Genomic DNA, 16,673 nt, shown 5'->3' with positions numbered 1-16,673 from the left:
CTTGACTACGAGACGAGTCTAAAAAGAACAACTGAGAATACCGCACAGCACAATGACAGCCTTGCAGCTCTGAAGACTTAAGTTCACAGGGCACACTCAGGGGACCAGGGAAAGTGGGGCACCTCATGATTTTCTATGACTATCTGTGTGGCAAATGCTATTGAGTGTCATGGTCTACTGGAAAACTGAGAGCCTCCTGCTTTTAATAATATAAAGCTCCTTTTTCTAACCTCACCAGGCTGCAGGATAAAAAATATCAAAAACATCCGAGCTTGGAAAATCCCATTAATAGTCAAATTTTACATGTCCGTGCATTTTATGAACAGGGATCTAGGTTTTCCATTTTCCCATGGGAAAAAACGTGGATTTCCCCTTTTGCCCAAGAAAAACATGGATCTCTCATTTAACAGAGAAATAAGTGGATTTTTCACTTTTGCAAAGAGCTCTCTGAAGGCTGGCATAGTTCCAGCCTGCAGGGGGTTGGGGGGAATGGGAGGAGGACGGTCAGGCTATTTGATTACATGCACTAATACAATACATGCACTATTTGCATGTATGTGCACACAGCAGCCAGGCAGTCAGGACAGCAGTTCCTCCAGGTATATCTGGTGGGGGGGAAGGGGGATTGAGGCCCCCATAGGGAGGGAGGGAGCAAGCTGAGCGGGGCTGGGGCTGGGGCTGCTGTATGGCCAGGCGGTGCATGGGGCTTGGGAACCAGGGCCACAATGGGGGCTTGCAGCTGCAGGGTCCCAGTAGGGAAGGGGACAGGGCCGCAGGCAACTCATTTCGCAGGAGGCAGGGGGGACCTGTGCCCCCCAGATCTCTACACAGGGCAGGGGCTGGTGCACCCCCTGTCCTCTTGGCAGCAGCAGGGACAACAGCATGGGGTTGTGCCCCTTGCCGCTGCTGGGAGGGGAAGGGGCACATTGCCATGGCAGCACAGAGCTCACAGCAGCAACAAGCTTCCCTGCCTGACCACATTCTGCTCTGCTGCGCTGGGTCCCACCCACTAGGCTGCAGAGGCCCCGGGGAAAGCGGCAGGGCGGGGAGCCTGAGCTCACAGCGGGCAGCCTGCACCCGCCACATGCACATATCTGGGGGGCACGGGTCCCCCCTAAGCCCCCGGGAGTATGCAGAGAGGCGGGGAGCTGGCCCAACCCCATCAGAGACCACAGCAGCCCACCCGCACCCACCCTCCCAACGGGCTCCACTCTGGCTATGCCACCTGTGTGGGAGGGGGAGCCGGGCTCCATGCTCTACTATGCTGCATCAGCTGCCACTTTCTGCAGGCAGCAGCCAGGGCTTGTGCACTGCTGCGGGGGGGAGGGGGCTGTGGACCCAGGTCCCTGGGCCCCCATGGCCCTGGCAGCAGGGGTCCCCCTCTGGCACAGCTGGGAGGAGGAGCAGGGGGGCTATAGGTGGGGGTGAGGGGCACCAGCAGGGCCAGGGGGCTGTGGCGGAGGAAGTAAGGGGCACCAGCAAGGCCAGGGGGCTGTGGGGCTGTGGGAAGGTAAGTGAGGGGCACTAGCAGAGCTGTGGGGCTGAGGAGGGGAATTGAGGAATACCAGCAAGGCTGAGGGGCTATGGCTTGAGGGGCCTGGACCTGCATTCTGTGAGCGAAGGGGCAAGGGAAGCTCTGATTTTCCATTATAAAAATCTCAAAATCAAATACCAAAATGTATAGGTATTTAGAATTTATTTTATTACTAGCAAACTGCCTGTCAAGAATGACTGGAGGTGGGGAGCGGACGGGGACAGAGAGCCACACGCCACCACCCCGCACTGCCACCGCCTCCCGGGGGGGGGGAAGCTTGCATGAGGCTGCCGCCAGCCACCAGCCCACACTGCTGCCACTCCACATCCGGCCACACACCACCTCCTGCTCCCCCCCTTGCATCTAGCCCCATGTCCCAACCCCCACCTGCACAGGGCAGTGGGTGGCTGCTGCTACCTACTACCATGTGCTACTGCCACTCCGCACCCAGCTGTGCACTATCCCCTCCCTCCTGCCATGTCCTGCCATCAGTCTGTGAGGAGCACTCTAATTGGTTGTTTCAGTGAGCATTGTGATTGGCTGCCAAGACAACCAATCAGAGTGCTCCAAGAGCATTACAGACATACAGACAGACACAAAGACTAAACCCTTTATATATACAGAATAGTGACTGAGGCACTGGTAGGCTTCCAAATTGCATTGAAATTGTAAATATATCAATAAAACACTGTGTTCAATTGATACATATACACACACACATATTGGTGTTTCATTTTAATTGTGGATTTTGGGGGTTTTACCAGAGAATGTGCAATTTTTTATCAGCAAAAACCAGGATCCCTGTATGAAGAATAAAATATCAAATCACCTTTATCAGAAGGATCTAATGCTGTTTTTTGTGAAAGCTTTTTCTTTGGTTTCTCATGGGATTTGGTACTCTTCTCAGACTTCTATAACATAACATGCAAAAGATTAATTTTTAAGAACTATATTAAATCATTTAAATGTAGGAGACCTAACTATTTCTAATGATGGCAGATAGTAGCAATTGAAATAACAGTAGTAACAAACCACCAACAGCACCTTTTTAATAAACGTCTAGATCTACACTAAGCTAAGGTTTGACAAAACACTAATTAGGCTGCCTGCTGATAAGCATCTCACTTCAACCTTCTTTATCATTAGTAGTAATACAATACTAAGAAGATTTTGAAATGTTAGACTTTATAAAGCCTCTTCATTCAGTCTTTCCTGCACCTCACACCTGAAAGTCCTGCCCTTTTAAGAATAAAAAAAATGTTTCCTTTCTTCCATCTAGGTGTGGGGAAGGTCACTATCTTTGTCCTACTATTTGAATCTATCCAGCGCATAGATATTATGGAGTCTCTACAGTTGGATAATGACTACCTTGTGTGCGTTTAGTTTCTTAACCAAATCTGTAATTTGATCTGATAAGTTGCTTTCTGAAGAGCTGTCCTTCGGTGCTTCTTCAGATGGTAATTTAGATTCTTCCATGTTGGTTCTGGTTTTTTGTGCTATCTAAATAAAGAATAATTTAAGTTCTATGAGGCTAAAAAAAAATCTAAAAACTCTATTGCACTAAAATGCTAAGAATTTTTTAAACAACTTGAGCAATAATACAATTATTACAGCCCATGAGAATTTCAATATTAAACTGTCATAACTTTACAAAAATGTAATTATTACATTTTTCAGTGTAACACTACATATTTTTCAATATATTAACTTTGGTAGTTTTGCACCACAGTCTTTATAAGAAGAAAATTAAAGTTACGTGCATTACGTGAGACAACCACATAAGTAGAATTGAACAAAATGATTAACCAAGTTTTTGTTAAGCATACTACAAGGACAAATGTTGATACCATACACCTGAACTTCTCTAACCCAGATTTTCAGTGGAATATAAATTTGTCTAACATGAAGGTCAGAGCCACCATTATCATTTAATCAGATTAGCTGTCTTCAAGTGTTAGCTTCACCTACTTCTCACATTTACTTCGCCACTTTGTACATTTCTCTTTCCTGACAGACCAGCAGGAATGCTGCATAAAAGTTCTCCAAGTAAAAGATGCCAGGATTTTAAGTCTAGTGAATTTCACACTTCAGAAAGTCAATGTGTAAGCTTTCTATCCTGCACTACTGTATGGCTTCACTTGTTATTAAAATGGCATATTTCTCAAGTCATCCTTTCGTCTGTCAGTTTGGAAGCTCTTTATAAGGAAGCATGACAATAGAAGTTATATATTGAGAGAGAAAGTGCAATAGAAATAAAGTGCTTGGTTCTCTAAGGGAAAAAAAATTCTGACAGGTAGGTGTATTTAGTTTGAAAAATACAAATACAGGTTTAGTAATCAACTAAAAATTCCATTTTTTAAAACAAATCTGTTCTAACTTCAATAGTGAAAATATACCAAATATTTAGATTCTAATTTAGCACTTTTTTTTTTTTACATCTTTAGGTTTTTTTCATTAAAGGAAAGTAACTGTTTTACATCAAGTGAAAGAGGAATAAACTAATAGTGTGGCAGGACCCAAAACTTTTTTTGGAATTCCCACTGTGGTATCAAGCATCCCACATCTCACAGTGGTGTTTTGACAACTGAGAAGCTCTTAAAACAAAAAGTACTAAGGAATGTACTTAGGATCCTTTTCTGGTTCTGATATGAATAGGCCATAGAATAAATTTAAATTAAAGTGATTGAGGCTTACTGACCTTTTTCTGTATCGTATTCTCCTTTGAGAATTCGTCTTCAGAACTCTCTGCCTCCAATTTGCCTGCACCATCTTCAGGTATTTTCAAGCAACCCTGCTTTTTACTGCAGTAAAAACGAGCAATAAAGAAAAAAAATGTGTGCGTGTATAAATCCACACTGATCACTGAGTTGCATATTTACCTTCAACACATTATATACATACAACAAGGCCTTGATTAATGATGACCTAATGGGGTTCTCATTTATTGCCATACTGAAGTCCCAGATTTAACTTCAAATTTTCAATCCTCAGTTCATCAACTGCAGGTTGTACAGCAAAGGCCACGTAAAGAAAATGGAGTTGTATAACTCAGCATTAACCCTTTGAAAACTTAAGAAGCAATGCTAGCAGGCTCTGAAAAGAATCCAGCTCAATACAAGTCTTCAAAATGCCTCTTTTACCTGGGCCTCAAGAGAAGATGTGGTAAACTCTGGAAACAGGGACAGAGTTATAATTTCAGGGACTCTGACACAATGTAGATGGAGAAGCCTCTTTAGAAGATCGCACATTCACAAATATCATAGTTTTGTCTAGATAACTTCATTTCTGCAACCATTACTCCAAAATTAAACCAGATATGCTTTAATAAAGCAGAAGTATGAAAACAAAAAGTTGTTTATAATAATTTGTCTGAGCTAGCAATACTTCTTATCACCTCAACCTAGATTCAAAGCTAAATAAGATCATTTTTTGTTTTTTTAAATATTTCTTTGCTATTTTTATTAAATACTAATAAGTTAACTGGGTTTAGAAGAGTCAACAATTCTTCTCAAAGAAATTTTAAAGACTTCCATTTCAGCCACCACTGTTCTGACATCCGTGATGTTACAGTACAAGTTTGAACTTAAAATGCATGCATGATACCAGAAACGTCAAAACATCTAGCCTGGATCCAACACGTAGAGCTGTATCATCTGGCCCACAGTGCTGCCTGCCACAATGTAGCATGCACCAGAACCAGCCCCATGTGCTGAATGTGATGTGTGGGGCCCAACTGGCATGGGGGGGGCACATGGGGCAAGACCAGTCTGGGGTACCTGCTGCATGAAGCATCTGTGCCAGACTAGCCCTCCACACTGGATCAGGGGCAGTCAGGATTGGGCCCAGTAACAGGCCATGCATGTCAGATCCAGCATACAGGACTGGTCAGGCCCAAGTACCCCAGACCAGCCCCTTGCACCACATGCTGTGCTGGAGACAGTGCATACTGCACACAGTTTGTGGGGTGCACTACATTTGACACCCATGCTGGACCCAGGGCCAATCCAGATCAGGCCCACTGACTGGCCCCTGCATGCCAGATCCAACATGGAGAGCTGTTCTGGTGTGGTTGCCACATGCAGTGCTCACTCCAGACCAGCACCCATGCTGTGTGTAGCACCCTGGAACAGCCCCATATGCTATGCGTGGAGCCTGGGCAAGTGCATGTTGCATGCAGCACATGGAGCTGGAGCAGCATGCAAGGCTGGTCCAGAGTGCACACTGCTTGCAGCATCTACACTGGACCAGTCTGGTAGGCTGGATGCAGTATGTGGGGCTGCTTTGCAGGCCTGAGCCGGCCCACAGACCAGCTCCATGCTCCTTATCCAGCCCACAGGGCCAAATGAGTTCGACATCCTGTGGCAGGGCACTGTTGGTGCCTGTCACTTTAAGGGCAGCCAGGCAGGTGCCTCATGGTGGCAGCCATTTTGAGAACCTAATATATAAAGACTGCAGTTAGCTACTGCCTGGCTGAGCTGCAACAGAAACAACCAGGAGGTAAGGGCAAGAGCTGATAGGGATGTCTAGGAGGCTCGTGGTTCCCGGCATGACATAAAACTGCACCCTGCCAGGAGTGGGTGGTCTGGTGGGGCTCCCAGTGGTGCGGGAGCCCCCAGGAAATACCAGGCCAGTTACCACCCTGGTGAAGGGCGGGTTGGGGCACCTTAACCCTAGCTCCCATATCCCTGGTGGGCAATATCGAGCAAGGGGGGCCCAGGCTTACTGCGGAGCACTGAGGCAAGGCCCAGGCTGGTGGAGGGATCTGTGGCGGCACCCAGACTCTGTGGTACAGTCTGAGGCTGCATATAGGAGCTGGCATGAAGCTCCAGGGGGCTGGGGCCCCGAGTCTTGGGGAACTATTAAAGAAGCTCCCGGGGCCAAGGATAAGGGGATTGCACAGGGAGGGCTTGGGAACAAGGCTCGGAGCCCCAAGAGCGTATGTGTGGGCTTAGAGCCGCGTGTGCGCGTGCGTGTAGTAAACCCAGTGTGAGGGTGCTGGGATCAGGAGCTCCGGTGGGAAGCGAGAGTCCCGGTGAGACGCTGGAGCTCGGGTGCCAGTGCTAGCTGGCTGGAGGGAATACCTGCGAGGCTTGGGCTGCGGTGTAGGGGAGGAATGGAGCCACAGATAGCGCCCCCTGGCATCGGGGCAGGAAAATGGGCTGTCTCCTGCTGGTGTAATATCTTAATCATTTTCCAACAAGGTGTGGCAGGAGGTTAGCCCAGAAACAGGTGGGTGGGCCAGCGTCTGACTGGCCCCAGACCCACTTGTTACACACCCCTGCACTATACCAACCACCTAATGCATCTTACTGATTTATTCAAATCCTGTTTTTCATTCAGGAAGTTTTAAATTATACTGGTATTTAAATTCATGATCTCAGGCAACCATGACTAAGATACTGTAAGCACAGGATTCTTACCACTGAAAGTTTTTCTCAAACTAATGGGATAATCTTGAAATTATACCTAAGCAATCTTGAGTTATGAAAACAGCATTTGATAGCTTCTCTGTGCTGGCAATTATATTATTTTTACTGTACCTTCCTCTTGTGTTTTTTCTCTCTGGAGCTGAATCAGGTGAATGAATAGATGATGCATCATGTTCCAAATTTTCTTCTTCCAACAGTTCCACATCTCCATCAGCATCTACAGCAGTACTATGTAAAGGATGATCTATATGAAATGAAAAATCAAGTTCCCTTAAACTTCAGAACCTTATCTCTTCAAAGAAGGAACCTAGCTAGATGTTCTCTATTTTTTTTCCAAATTAAGTCTTACTAAAATACTGCTTCAAATTTGTTAGTACAATACAGTTAAGTAAAAATAATCTGAAGACCAAGGAGGGTTTTTCACTGGGCAGTTAGCATTAGGGGCTATAGGCTCTACAGGTGGGATAGAGAAGGAAGGAAGGGAGGAGGTGTGGCGCTCTATGTCAAAGAGCAATACACATCCTCTGCCAGCAAAATGGGGTCAGAGGAGGGGCAAGCTGAAGTGCTCTGGGTCAAGATACAAGGGGGTTGTGGGGAGAGGGATTTAACGGTGGGGGTCTACTACAGACCCCCCAACCAAGAGGAGGAGCTGGACCGGGAATTTTCGGGCCAGCTTGCAGAGGCACTTAAGGCAAGGGATGTAGTTGTCATGGGTGATCTAAATTACCCGGACATCTGCCGGAAGGAGCAGTCAACCAGGTCGGACCGTTCCAGGAGGTTCCTGGCCGAGATACAGGACCTCCACTTAACCCAGGAGGTACACAGTCCCACCAGAGGAAATGCCCTGTTGGACCTGGTCCTGGCCACAGGCGATGATGTGGTAAGGGGGCTCCAGGTCCTTGACCACCTGGGTGATAGCGATCATCGCTTGCTGGAATTCATCATCCAGTGCAGGGTGTCAAGGGCCTGCAGCAAGGCGGTAGCCCTAGACTTCAAGAGGGCCAACTTCAAGGAGGTGAGATTGGTGGGAGCCTCTGGAGTTCCCGAGGGCAGGGGAACTCAGTGCCCAAGATGAGTGGTCGTTCCTTAAGGAGATGATACTCAGGGCCCAAGGGGTGACGATCCCAACAAGAAGCAAGAGTGCCCAAAAGCCTCCCTGGCTCACCAAGGACGTCTGGGAATGCCTGGTTGCCAAAAAGGTGGCGTACACCCGGTGGAAGCAGGGGGCTATCTCCAAAGAAGAGTATACCTCCACTGCTCGAGCCTGTAGGGGGGCTGTTAGGAAAGCTAAGGCGGACATAGAGCTAGGACTGGCGTCCAAGATAATAAAAAGTCCTTTTTCAAAAATATAGTGAGGATGAAGAAGGCACTGGGAAATGTGGGGCCCCTGCAAGATGCGCTGGGCAATCTGGTGGTTGTGCCAGAGGAGAAGGCAGACCTCTTTAACAAATTCTTCACCTCCGTTTTCTTGTGCAAGGACCAGGACTCCCCCACCGTGTTTCAAGACGGACTCGAGGGGAACGCCTCAAGACCTAAGGTTGAGAAGGACCGGGTTAGAGTGCTTCTGGAGGGGCTGGACGTGTTCAAGTCAGCAGGTCCAGATTCTCTCCACCCCAGGGTGTTGAGGGAGCTAGCAGGGGTTATTGCTGGGCCCTTGGCACGGCTTTACGAGCGCTCGTGGTGCTCGGGCTAGGTGCCAGATGATTGGAAGATAGCCAATGTGGTCCCCATCTTTAAGAAAGGGAGGAGGGAGGACCCGGGCAACTATAGGCCCGTCAGTCTTACCTCAATCCTGGGGAAATTCTTTGAGAAGATCATCAAGGAGCACATCTGTGATGGGCCGGCATCGGGGATGATGCTTAAGGGCAACCAGCACGGTTTCATTAGGGGCAGGTCATGTCAGACCAACCTGATTGCCTTTTACGATCAGGTCACAAAAGCACTGGATGCAGGTGTTGCTGTGGATGTAGCCTTTCTGGACTTCAGCAAGGCCTTTGACACTGTCTCCCACCCCATCCTCATTAAAAAACTAGGCGACTGTGGCATCGATGCCTCCACAGTCAGATGGATTGCTAATTGGCTGAAGGGTCATACTCAGAGGGTGGGGGTGGACGGGTCATATTCAACCTGGGGGGAAGTGGGCAGCGGAGTCCCCCAGGGCTCGGTCCTTGGGCCCGCACTGTTCAATTTCTTTATCAGCGATTTGGACGACGGGGTGAAAAGCAGCTTGTTCAAATTTGCTGATGATACCAAAATTTGGGGTGAGGTGGGCACGCTAGTAGGGAAGGAAAGACTGCAAAGACCTGGATAGGTTGCAAGGGTGGGCTAACAAAAACAGGATGCGTTTCAATACTGACAAATGCAGGGTGCTGCACTTGGGCAGTAGTAACCAGCAGCACACTTATAAGATGGGAAACTCCCTTCTTGAGAGCACAGAGGCAGAAAGGGATCTTGGAGTCATCACTGACTCCAAGATGAACATGGGCCGACAACGCGAGGTCATGGTCTGCAGGGCTAACCGGACCCTATCGTGCATCCACAGGTGCATCTCAAGTAGGACCAAGGAGGTGATCCTTCGCTTCTACGCGACACTGGTCAGGCCGCAGCTAGAGTACTGAGTCCAGTTCTGAGCACCCCACTTCAAGAGGGATGTGGACAACATTGGGATGGTCCAGAGGAGGGCCACCCTCATGAACCGGGGACAGCAGGGCAGACCCTACAATGAGAGGCTACGGGACCTGAACCTGTTCAGCCTTCACAAGAGAAGGCTAAGGGGGGGACTTTGTGACCGTCTATAAACTCACTGGGGGGGACCAGAACGGTTTGGGGGAGACCTTGTTTCCCCTAGCGCCCCCCAGGATAACAAGGAATAACGGCCACAAGTTGTTGGAGAGTAGGTTTAGATTAGACATCCGTAAGAACTACTTCACAGTTAGGGCAGCTAGGATCTGGAACCAACATCCAAGGGAAGTGGTGCTGGCTCCTACTTTGGGGGTCTTTAAGAAGCGGCTCGATGCCTACCTGGCTGGGTCATTTGAGCCCAGTTTTCCTCCTGCCCAGGCAGGGGGTCGGGCTTGAAGATCTACAAGGTCCCTTCCGACCCTATTTCTATGATTCTATGAAAGACTATGCAGCTTGTCACCAAACACAATCTGTTTATTTACAGATTGAAATCAGATGGTGGCTAGAAAATGTTGCTGAGAGATTTTCATTTAGGAATTGGATTGTAGGTAAATATTGCATTAGAAAAACAGTCTAAGGGAATAGCAAGAGTGAACTGGTTTCTAAAAGTCTGTTTGTGACAGCTACATTTTCAGCCCTCAAGGCAGACACTGTGTCTGAAGCTAGCAGACAAACAGGCTGGGAAATTGAAAATATGCCCTGAAAATCTGTAAGAGAGGTAAGGAAACCTGCAAAATTGGCATTGGGTCACAGTGACCAGCAGGCAAAACCCCTGGGATTTCAGGTTCTGGGGGAGGAAACAAATTAGGAGGCTGGGGATGCCCAAATTAAGACACCAGTAAATGACCGAATGAAGATGTATGCATGTGCTGTGTTTGACAAACAAAGGGATATGCTGATAGGACAGAATGTGGACAATATGACCACACAAGGAGACCAATCCATTATGCTCAGAAATGAAGTCATCAGGAGGAAAAGAATACAAAAGGGGGGATTTTGAAGCATCAAGAGGAGATCCCAAGGCCAACATGAGCAGAGGGCACACCAGTTGCCAGTTTTGCCCACCCCACTGGGGGGTGGATGTAGGCATCAGCCTACCTCCAAGACTGCTGACATGCAAACGAAAAAACACAGGGTGGTGCTCACATACTGGCTAGATCAGGGGCAGGCAATTATTTTGGGCAGAGGTCCGCTTACTGAATTTTGGCAAGCCATCGAGGGCCGCATGACAGGCAGCCCAGGGCAGATTAATATTAATTTTCTAAATTTTTTAGGGGCCCCGTGGGCCAGATAGAATGGTATAGTGGGCTGCATTTTGCCCACCCCTGGGCTAGATGTACAGTCCCTCTGTGAGAACCCTGGAACTGGTGGATAAGTAAGATTGGGGGGTTGTTTTGTTTTCATTGCCTGCATTATTCTTATCTGTTATCACTGTGTATCAATAAAATTTGCCTATTATCAAATGGAAAAAGTCACGGTTGGTCTGAGGGTTTGGGCTCACCCAGAAAAAGTATCAGGACTGGGTCATAAATCCAGTGCCAACATCAGACACAGATTTGCGTATTCCTAAAGCTTGCAAACCATGCTCTTTCACTGGCATTTTAAACACTGTTCAGTATTCTATGTCTTGTTGCTGCATATTGATAAATCCGACTTCCAGCTCCCACCCTCCCTCATACTGTAATTGCTTTTAAGAGATGTTATCAGAGGACAATCATGTCTGCTACAGTTAAGATAAAGAAGTTGCATGACTACTAAATACACGTGAGGAAAAGATTAAGAAACTGGGTTTGAAGCGGTAAGAAACTTAAAGCCTTAGCATGGTTCTACAGAAAATTCTTTTTCCTTCTCACATTCCTCTACCACTGTCATTTTTCACCTATCAAAATATATTGAGACTGACAATTAACCACTTTTCCTGAGATGGGTCACTCATCAGGTTCCAAAATTCCAATTCTGTTCCAGAGGAAAGGCAGCTGCTTTACCAATTTTAGTGTATGCATGCAATAATTTTTGGTTAGATCCAGATGAACAAACCATGATTACTGCCTCTCCTTTTTGACTGATGTAAGCCAGGGGTGCTCAGGCTCCAGCCTGTGGGCCAGATCTGGCTCCTGGCACTGAGCCATTTGCTGGGTGGTACAGAGCCCAATCCTAGCACACAGAGGCAAGTGGAGGCTCCCAAAGCCCAATCCTGGTGTGCAGGACCAGCCAGAGGTAGTGCAGAGCCCCGGAGTTCAATCCCCAAATGCAGGGCCAGGTAGAGCTGATGCAGAGCCCCCAAAACCCAATCCCAGTACACAGGACCCCAGGGATCAAGCCCAACAGGCAGGGATGGCACAGTGCCTGATCCTGGCACGTGGAGTCCAATCTGGCCCATGGACCAGCTCCACACTCCTCATCTGGCCCACAGGATCAAAAAGTTGAACACCACCAATATAAGCTGATAAGGGGATAGTTAGAGAAAGGTCAAGTACCTTTGGTCAAACTTATACAATGTTTGCATATGCCTTTATGGTTTTTAATTCAACTCCTAGAATCAGTTTGAGACAGAAGAACAAACTAGATCATCACATACACATGAGGCAAGACTGTTGTTTTACTTTTTAATGTTGAGTCTAGTACAATTCCAGATACATTTTGGCCATTTCCCTAAAGAGATAAATGATAGATATCACATTTTAGAAGTGGTATTTTTCCTTAATTTCTGAACCACTTAGATACTACTGGAAAACACATTGGGATTTCGATGACATTAAGAAAAATCTTTACAAAAGCATCTGTGGATAGATGTGGTAACTGCTAAGTACCTGTATTGAAGAACAGATCATCATACCCTTAAATCAAGTGTCACATAAACAAAAAAGCCACATCAGTCATTGGGCTCCACATGAAGCATGAAAAGTGGGTTCAATTTTTACCAGAAAATAATGTTTTATGTTTATACTTAAAATATTTCCTTTTTAAAAAAAATGAAAGTAACTACATAGCATCCTTAAAAATACTTAAAATTATTTCCATATATAGTTATAGTGTCATAATAGTTTCACCTCAAAGTTTTTACCAGGCACAGACACAAGAGCCAAATGACCAACAGTCAAAGACTTGAAAACATTGCCATTTTATATAACAGCAACTTACAAGATGAGTGTTATCTCGAGCAGTTCCATTTTACAATCTGATATTAGGAATATATTAGCTTCTTGCCTTATCTTTAACTTCTATCTAACAGTTATCTCTGTATTATCTAAGAGCTGCTTGATATTAAAGACTTCAAAAGCCCCAAAATAAATTAGCATGTTTTTCTCTCTCTCTTTTCCCAAGAAGAGGAGCAACCCTTAATATACAGGCTGATGTTTTAGAAATATTTTGCCCATAATGCATGACAGTCATATATTATTCTTTAAAAGTACTAACCAAATGAATCATCAGATTCTTCAAGTTGTCTGGTCTCAGGTACCTTTAATATCCTGGAGACATCAAGTTCATCAGGTGGAAGTAATTTTTTGCATGGGCGCTTTTTGGATTTGTGCTCCTAGGTAGGTATGAAACCAATATCTATTACATCCATCTTTCCAGTATAATACAGATTAAATACAATGAAAAGAAATTGCAAATACTCAAGATCAGAAATATTTTAAATTCTAATTTATGATCATTCTAAGATCACCCCACCCCTACAATCTTTCCCTTCCACACAAATTTACCAAGTTCTCTCTCAAAGTGGTTTAGACTTCTTTTCCCAACTACTGGGTCAGAAATTCATTCCAAAACCTTTTTTAAAAATGTCAAAACTAAAATTTGTTTATGACCAATTTATGCCCATTTCATCTTTTTTCTACTATCATCCTTTAACTTCAACAGTGTTTCTCCTTTCCCAGTATTTACTTTAAGAATTTAAGTGTGTAGAATAGTGATGATCTTCCCTCTCATCCTTCATTTTGCTAGGCCAAGTCAGTCAAAATCTTTAAACCTCTTCTAAAAAGTTATCTCCTTCTCCCAATTATCCTATTACCTGTTATTGCATTTTTAAAGAGGGGACTGCTGAGCCATCCTGCCAGTTTTATATAGAATTCCCAATGATCTTGAGAAGATTTGTGTATGTGCAAATGAAGGTCAAAGAATCAAATGGAATCATTCCCCTGTACTTCTACTCTCACAAGCATAAAAAAATTCCTTTAGTAAAACTTTGCATCTGTCATTATAACACTGAATGTAAATGCAGCTAATATTTCCAGTTGTGAATACTGTATCAAGTTTCCAACTGGACACTTTTTAAACTGTTGTTAGGGTTTGGTAAGATAGCTTCGCATTATCTAAGCAAAATATCCATTTTGCCTAGTTGAGTACTATTCCCATAAAAACTGAAACCATTAAAATCACAAAGTTAGCCCTCCGCCCACAGCACAGATCAGCTTGTAGAGTTTATACTTTTAGGTTTATTTTGCACTCAGCTGGAAAAATAGAAAAAGTACAACTTACATCCTGTTTACTTCTTAAACGATTTCTTTCCATTTTTTTCCTTGAGGCCTTCTCACTGTAAAACACATTAATTGTATAGTTAATTGTAAACTTATTGTAAACTTGTGTTTACAAGCCCATTGCAAATTCAATCTCTTTATGCATCTTTGTAACTGCATATGAAGCATGGCTACATTGCACTATTAAATATGTGTCTAATTTCTTATCAGTAACAACTTCAGTGGCAAAGAAAATATTCATGTACAAATGTATTCAATATTAAATAAATGACTTGATAAACAATCAAGAATTCCTCTTAAATACACTTCTATTTATCAGATGCTGGTGCACAGACAGTATTGGCCCAAAGCCACTGCTAGTGCAGAGGAAGTAATTTATAATTAACTTTGTCAGCAGTAAATGACTATTTTTTCCCAGGGCAAGGATTTCTTTGGGTGATATCTTTTATTGGAGCGACTACTGTAGTTAAGATAGTGTTACACTAGCTACACCATTGGCCCAGCAAAGGATGTCACTCTAAGAAATCCTTGCCTTCGTCAATTTCTGAACCATCATGGCTACATCACTGTCACACTACCTATTTTTGCCTGATTGGGGGTCAAACTCGATGATCTATTGAGGTCCCTTCCGACCCTAACATCTATGAATCTATGATTCGGTTTCTCTGTTCATCAAACTGGGTTGAAGACAAGTCTTCCCATTCTTATAGAACCTGCTTCAGATGAAACTGGGAGAGAAGTCCCACTTAGTCCTACATTCCCAGCCCCAAGATAGTGGTAATTGGTCCCCAGGTGTAAACAGAGGATTTCTTCTTTTTTTTTTTTTACTTTCTTGCTTGGCTGTTTAGTCCAAGGGCTAGATCCAAAACAAAACAAAACACCCAACTTGGACACAAACTAGGATAGAGACAGAATTGAGGTGCCAAATCCAAAAGAGCAATCCAAAAAATCCCTGTTCAACTAAGCCTAATCTCAGAAACACTTACACTCACTGAACACCTCTGTGCTGGGTTGTAGAGATCTACCTCTGCATATCTACAACTATCTCAGTTGGAGCAGCTCAGGTCCCACCCACTGCCTAAACCAGATCAGAATCCAGGAGCTGGGTTCTTCTCTGCCAACACCCCCAACGGGTCCAGTGCTGTCAGGTGTTCTCAACGAATGTACAAATTAGGAGAGCTGAAATCTGCTTCAGGGTTTAAAACCTACTAGGTATATTGCCCCAAAGAAGAAAGTCCTGTTTGTGCAACCTACCGAGATAAGCAAACAGAAATTTCAGAGTGAATTTCATGTGTAAAATACAAAAACTAGGGGTTTTTTGCTAAGGAAAATGAAATATGAACAAGTTACTACAACATCTAATTGGCTGTTATATGATCTGGTAACATAGCTTAAGGGGTCAAATACAAACTAGCTGGGCTACATGCAGTTGGAACCTCAGCGGTCAATGGCTACACTATTATCGGAGCAAGATTTTCTGCTCCGTTTTGTTTCTGTATTCAATGTTTGCCAGGCTCCATCTTCTTTTCTAAACTCTTCGCTCTTTAAACTTGGGAAAGGGGATTCTCCATGGAAGGGAAACCTGTAGGTTTGTGCGGTAAAAAGGAGTGACAATTCTGATGGTTGGGGGGGAAACACGTTCCTTTTAAATGTCCCCATTTGCAAACCATAACTGTCATCCCATCCTTTAAAAAGTGAGATGCCTCGGAAGGCACTGCCCACATCACGGATCGCTGCAGGAAGGAAAGGGCTTTCAGAACAGGCAGCAGTGTTGCTAGGTGTATGATGATTACTATATTTGTATGGTAATTTCAACCCTTGTACACTGTACAATTAATAACAGTAAAAGAGTGCAAAATGCACGATCACTTCTGAGACAGCTTACTGACACAGCATATACAAACGCCAAGTTCTTCTCTGAGCCTTAGCTGACTTTTGGGCTAGCTGTCAGCACTTTCTTACGACTAATTGCCTTGAAATAAAAAAGTGCTTCAATTTGGGAGGGCCCAGTTCTCGCTCCTTCACGGCGGTCACAGCGAGCAATAAAAAGCAAAGAACAAGAAAACTTATTTGCATATTTTTTCAGCGTACTATAATTTTTCAGCAAACACGTTAATTTTGAGCTTCCAACAGATCATTTCATGTTTAAGGCCTAGCGACGCTGCTACTGTTCCCCCGGGGCCGAGGAAGGTGCTGACCCAGCCCGGGCAGCCCCGAGGCGCGGGAGAAGGCCGCAGCAGCAGCAGCTGCCGAACAAGCCGCCCAAGGGCGAGGTTTGGGAAGCGGGGCGATCCCAGCCGTGCGGGAGATCGGGGACAGGACCCTCGACCTGGACGGCGACGTCGAGGCCTGGGCTCGGCTCCCGCTCAGCCAGCGGCGCCGCCGGGGTCGACAGTCGCGCCCCGCAGATAACGGCTCGTCCACCCACCCACCTACCCGCCCGGGCGGGCGGGGCGCACTCACCGCGCGGCGCAGCGTCCTGATCCGGGGGCGCTTCCCGCCACGGCTCAAACCGCCGCGCTGGCCCCACCCACTGGCGTGCGGCGT

The 16,673-nt window shown here is 45.6% G+C and overlaps 1 protein-coding gene across 2 annotated transcripts in view; it reads right to left on the bottom strand.

Annotated features, from left to right (window-relative positions):
- The window catches only part of CENPU (centromere protein U), a 26,317-nt gene extending 9,644 nt beyond the window's left edge, over positions 1-16,673 (bottom strand). Inside the window, exons 1-7 of one of the 2 annotated variants that reach the window (XM_014594844.3) lie at positions 16,590-16,673; positions 14,128-14,182; positions 13,063-13,180; positions 7,075-7,207; positions 4,233-4,335; positions 2,903-3,034; positions 2,364-2,445 (exon numbers count right to left, since the gene is read on the bottom strand). In XM_014594844.3, the coding sequence (XP_014450330.1) occupies positions 2,364-2,445; positions 2,903-3,034; positions 4,233-4,335; positions 7,075-7,207; positions 13,063-13,180; positions 14,128-14,160 (601 nt within the window). In that variant the 5' untranslated portion in view covers positions 14,161-14,182; positions 16,590-16,673. The remainder of the gene's footprint in view (positions 1-2,363; positions 2,446-2,902; positions 3,035-4,232; positions 4,336-7,074; positions 7,208-13,062; positions 13,181-14,127; positions 14,183-16,589) is intronic. The other variant, XM_019481336.2, reaches the window with a different exon arrangement.

The sequence above is a fragment of the Alligator mississippiensis genome, chromosome 2 (genome assembly GCF_030867095.1).
Source record: "Alligator mississippiensis isolate rAllMis1 chromosome 2, rAllMis1, whole genome shotgun sequence".
In the NCBI taxonomy this organism is placed as follows: Eukaryota; Metazoa; Chordata; order Crocodylia; family Alligatoridae; genus Alligator; species Alligator mississippiensis.
Note: the sequence above shows the minus strand (reverse complement) of the source record. Positions and strands in the feature narration are given on the sequence as shown.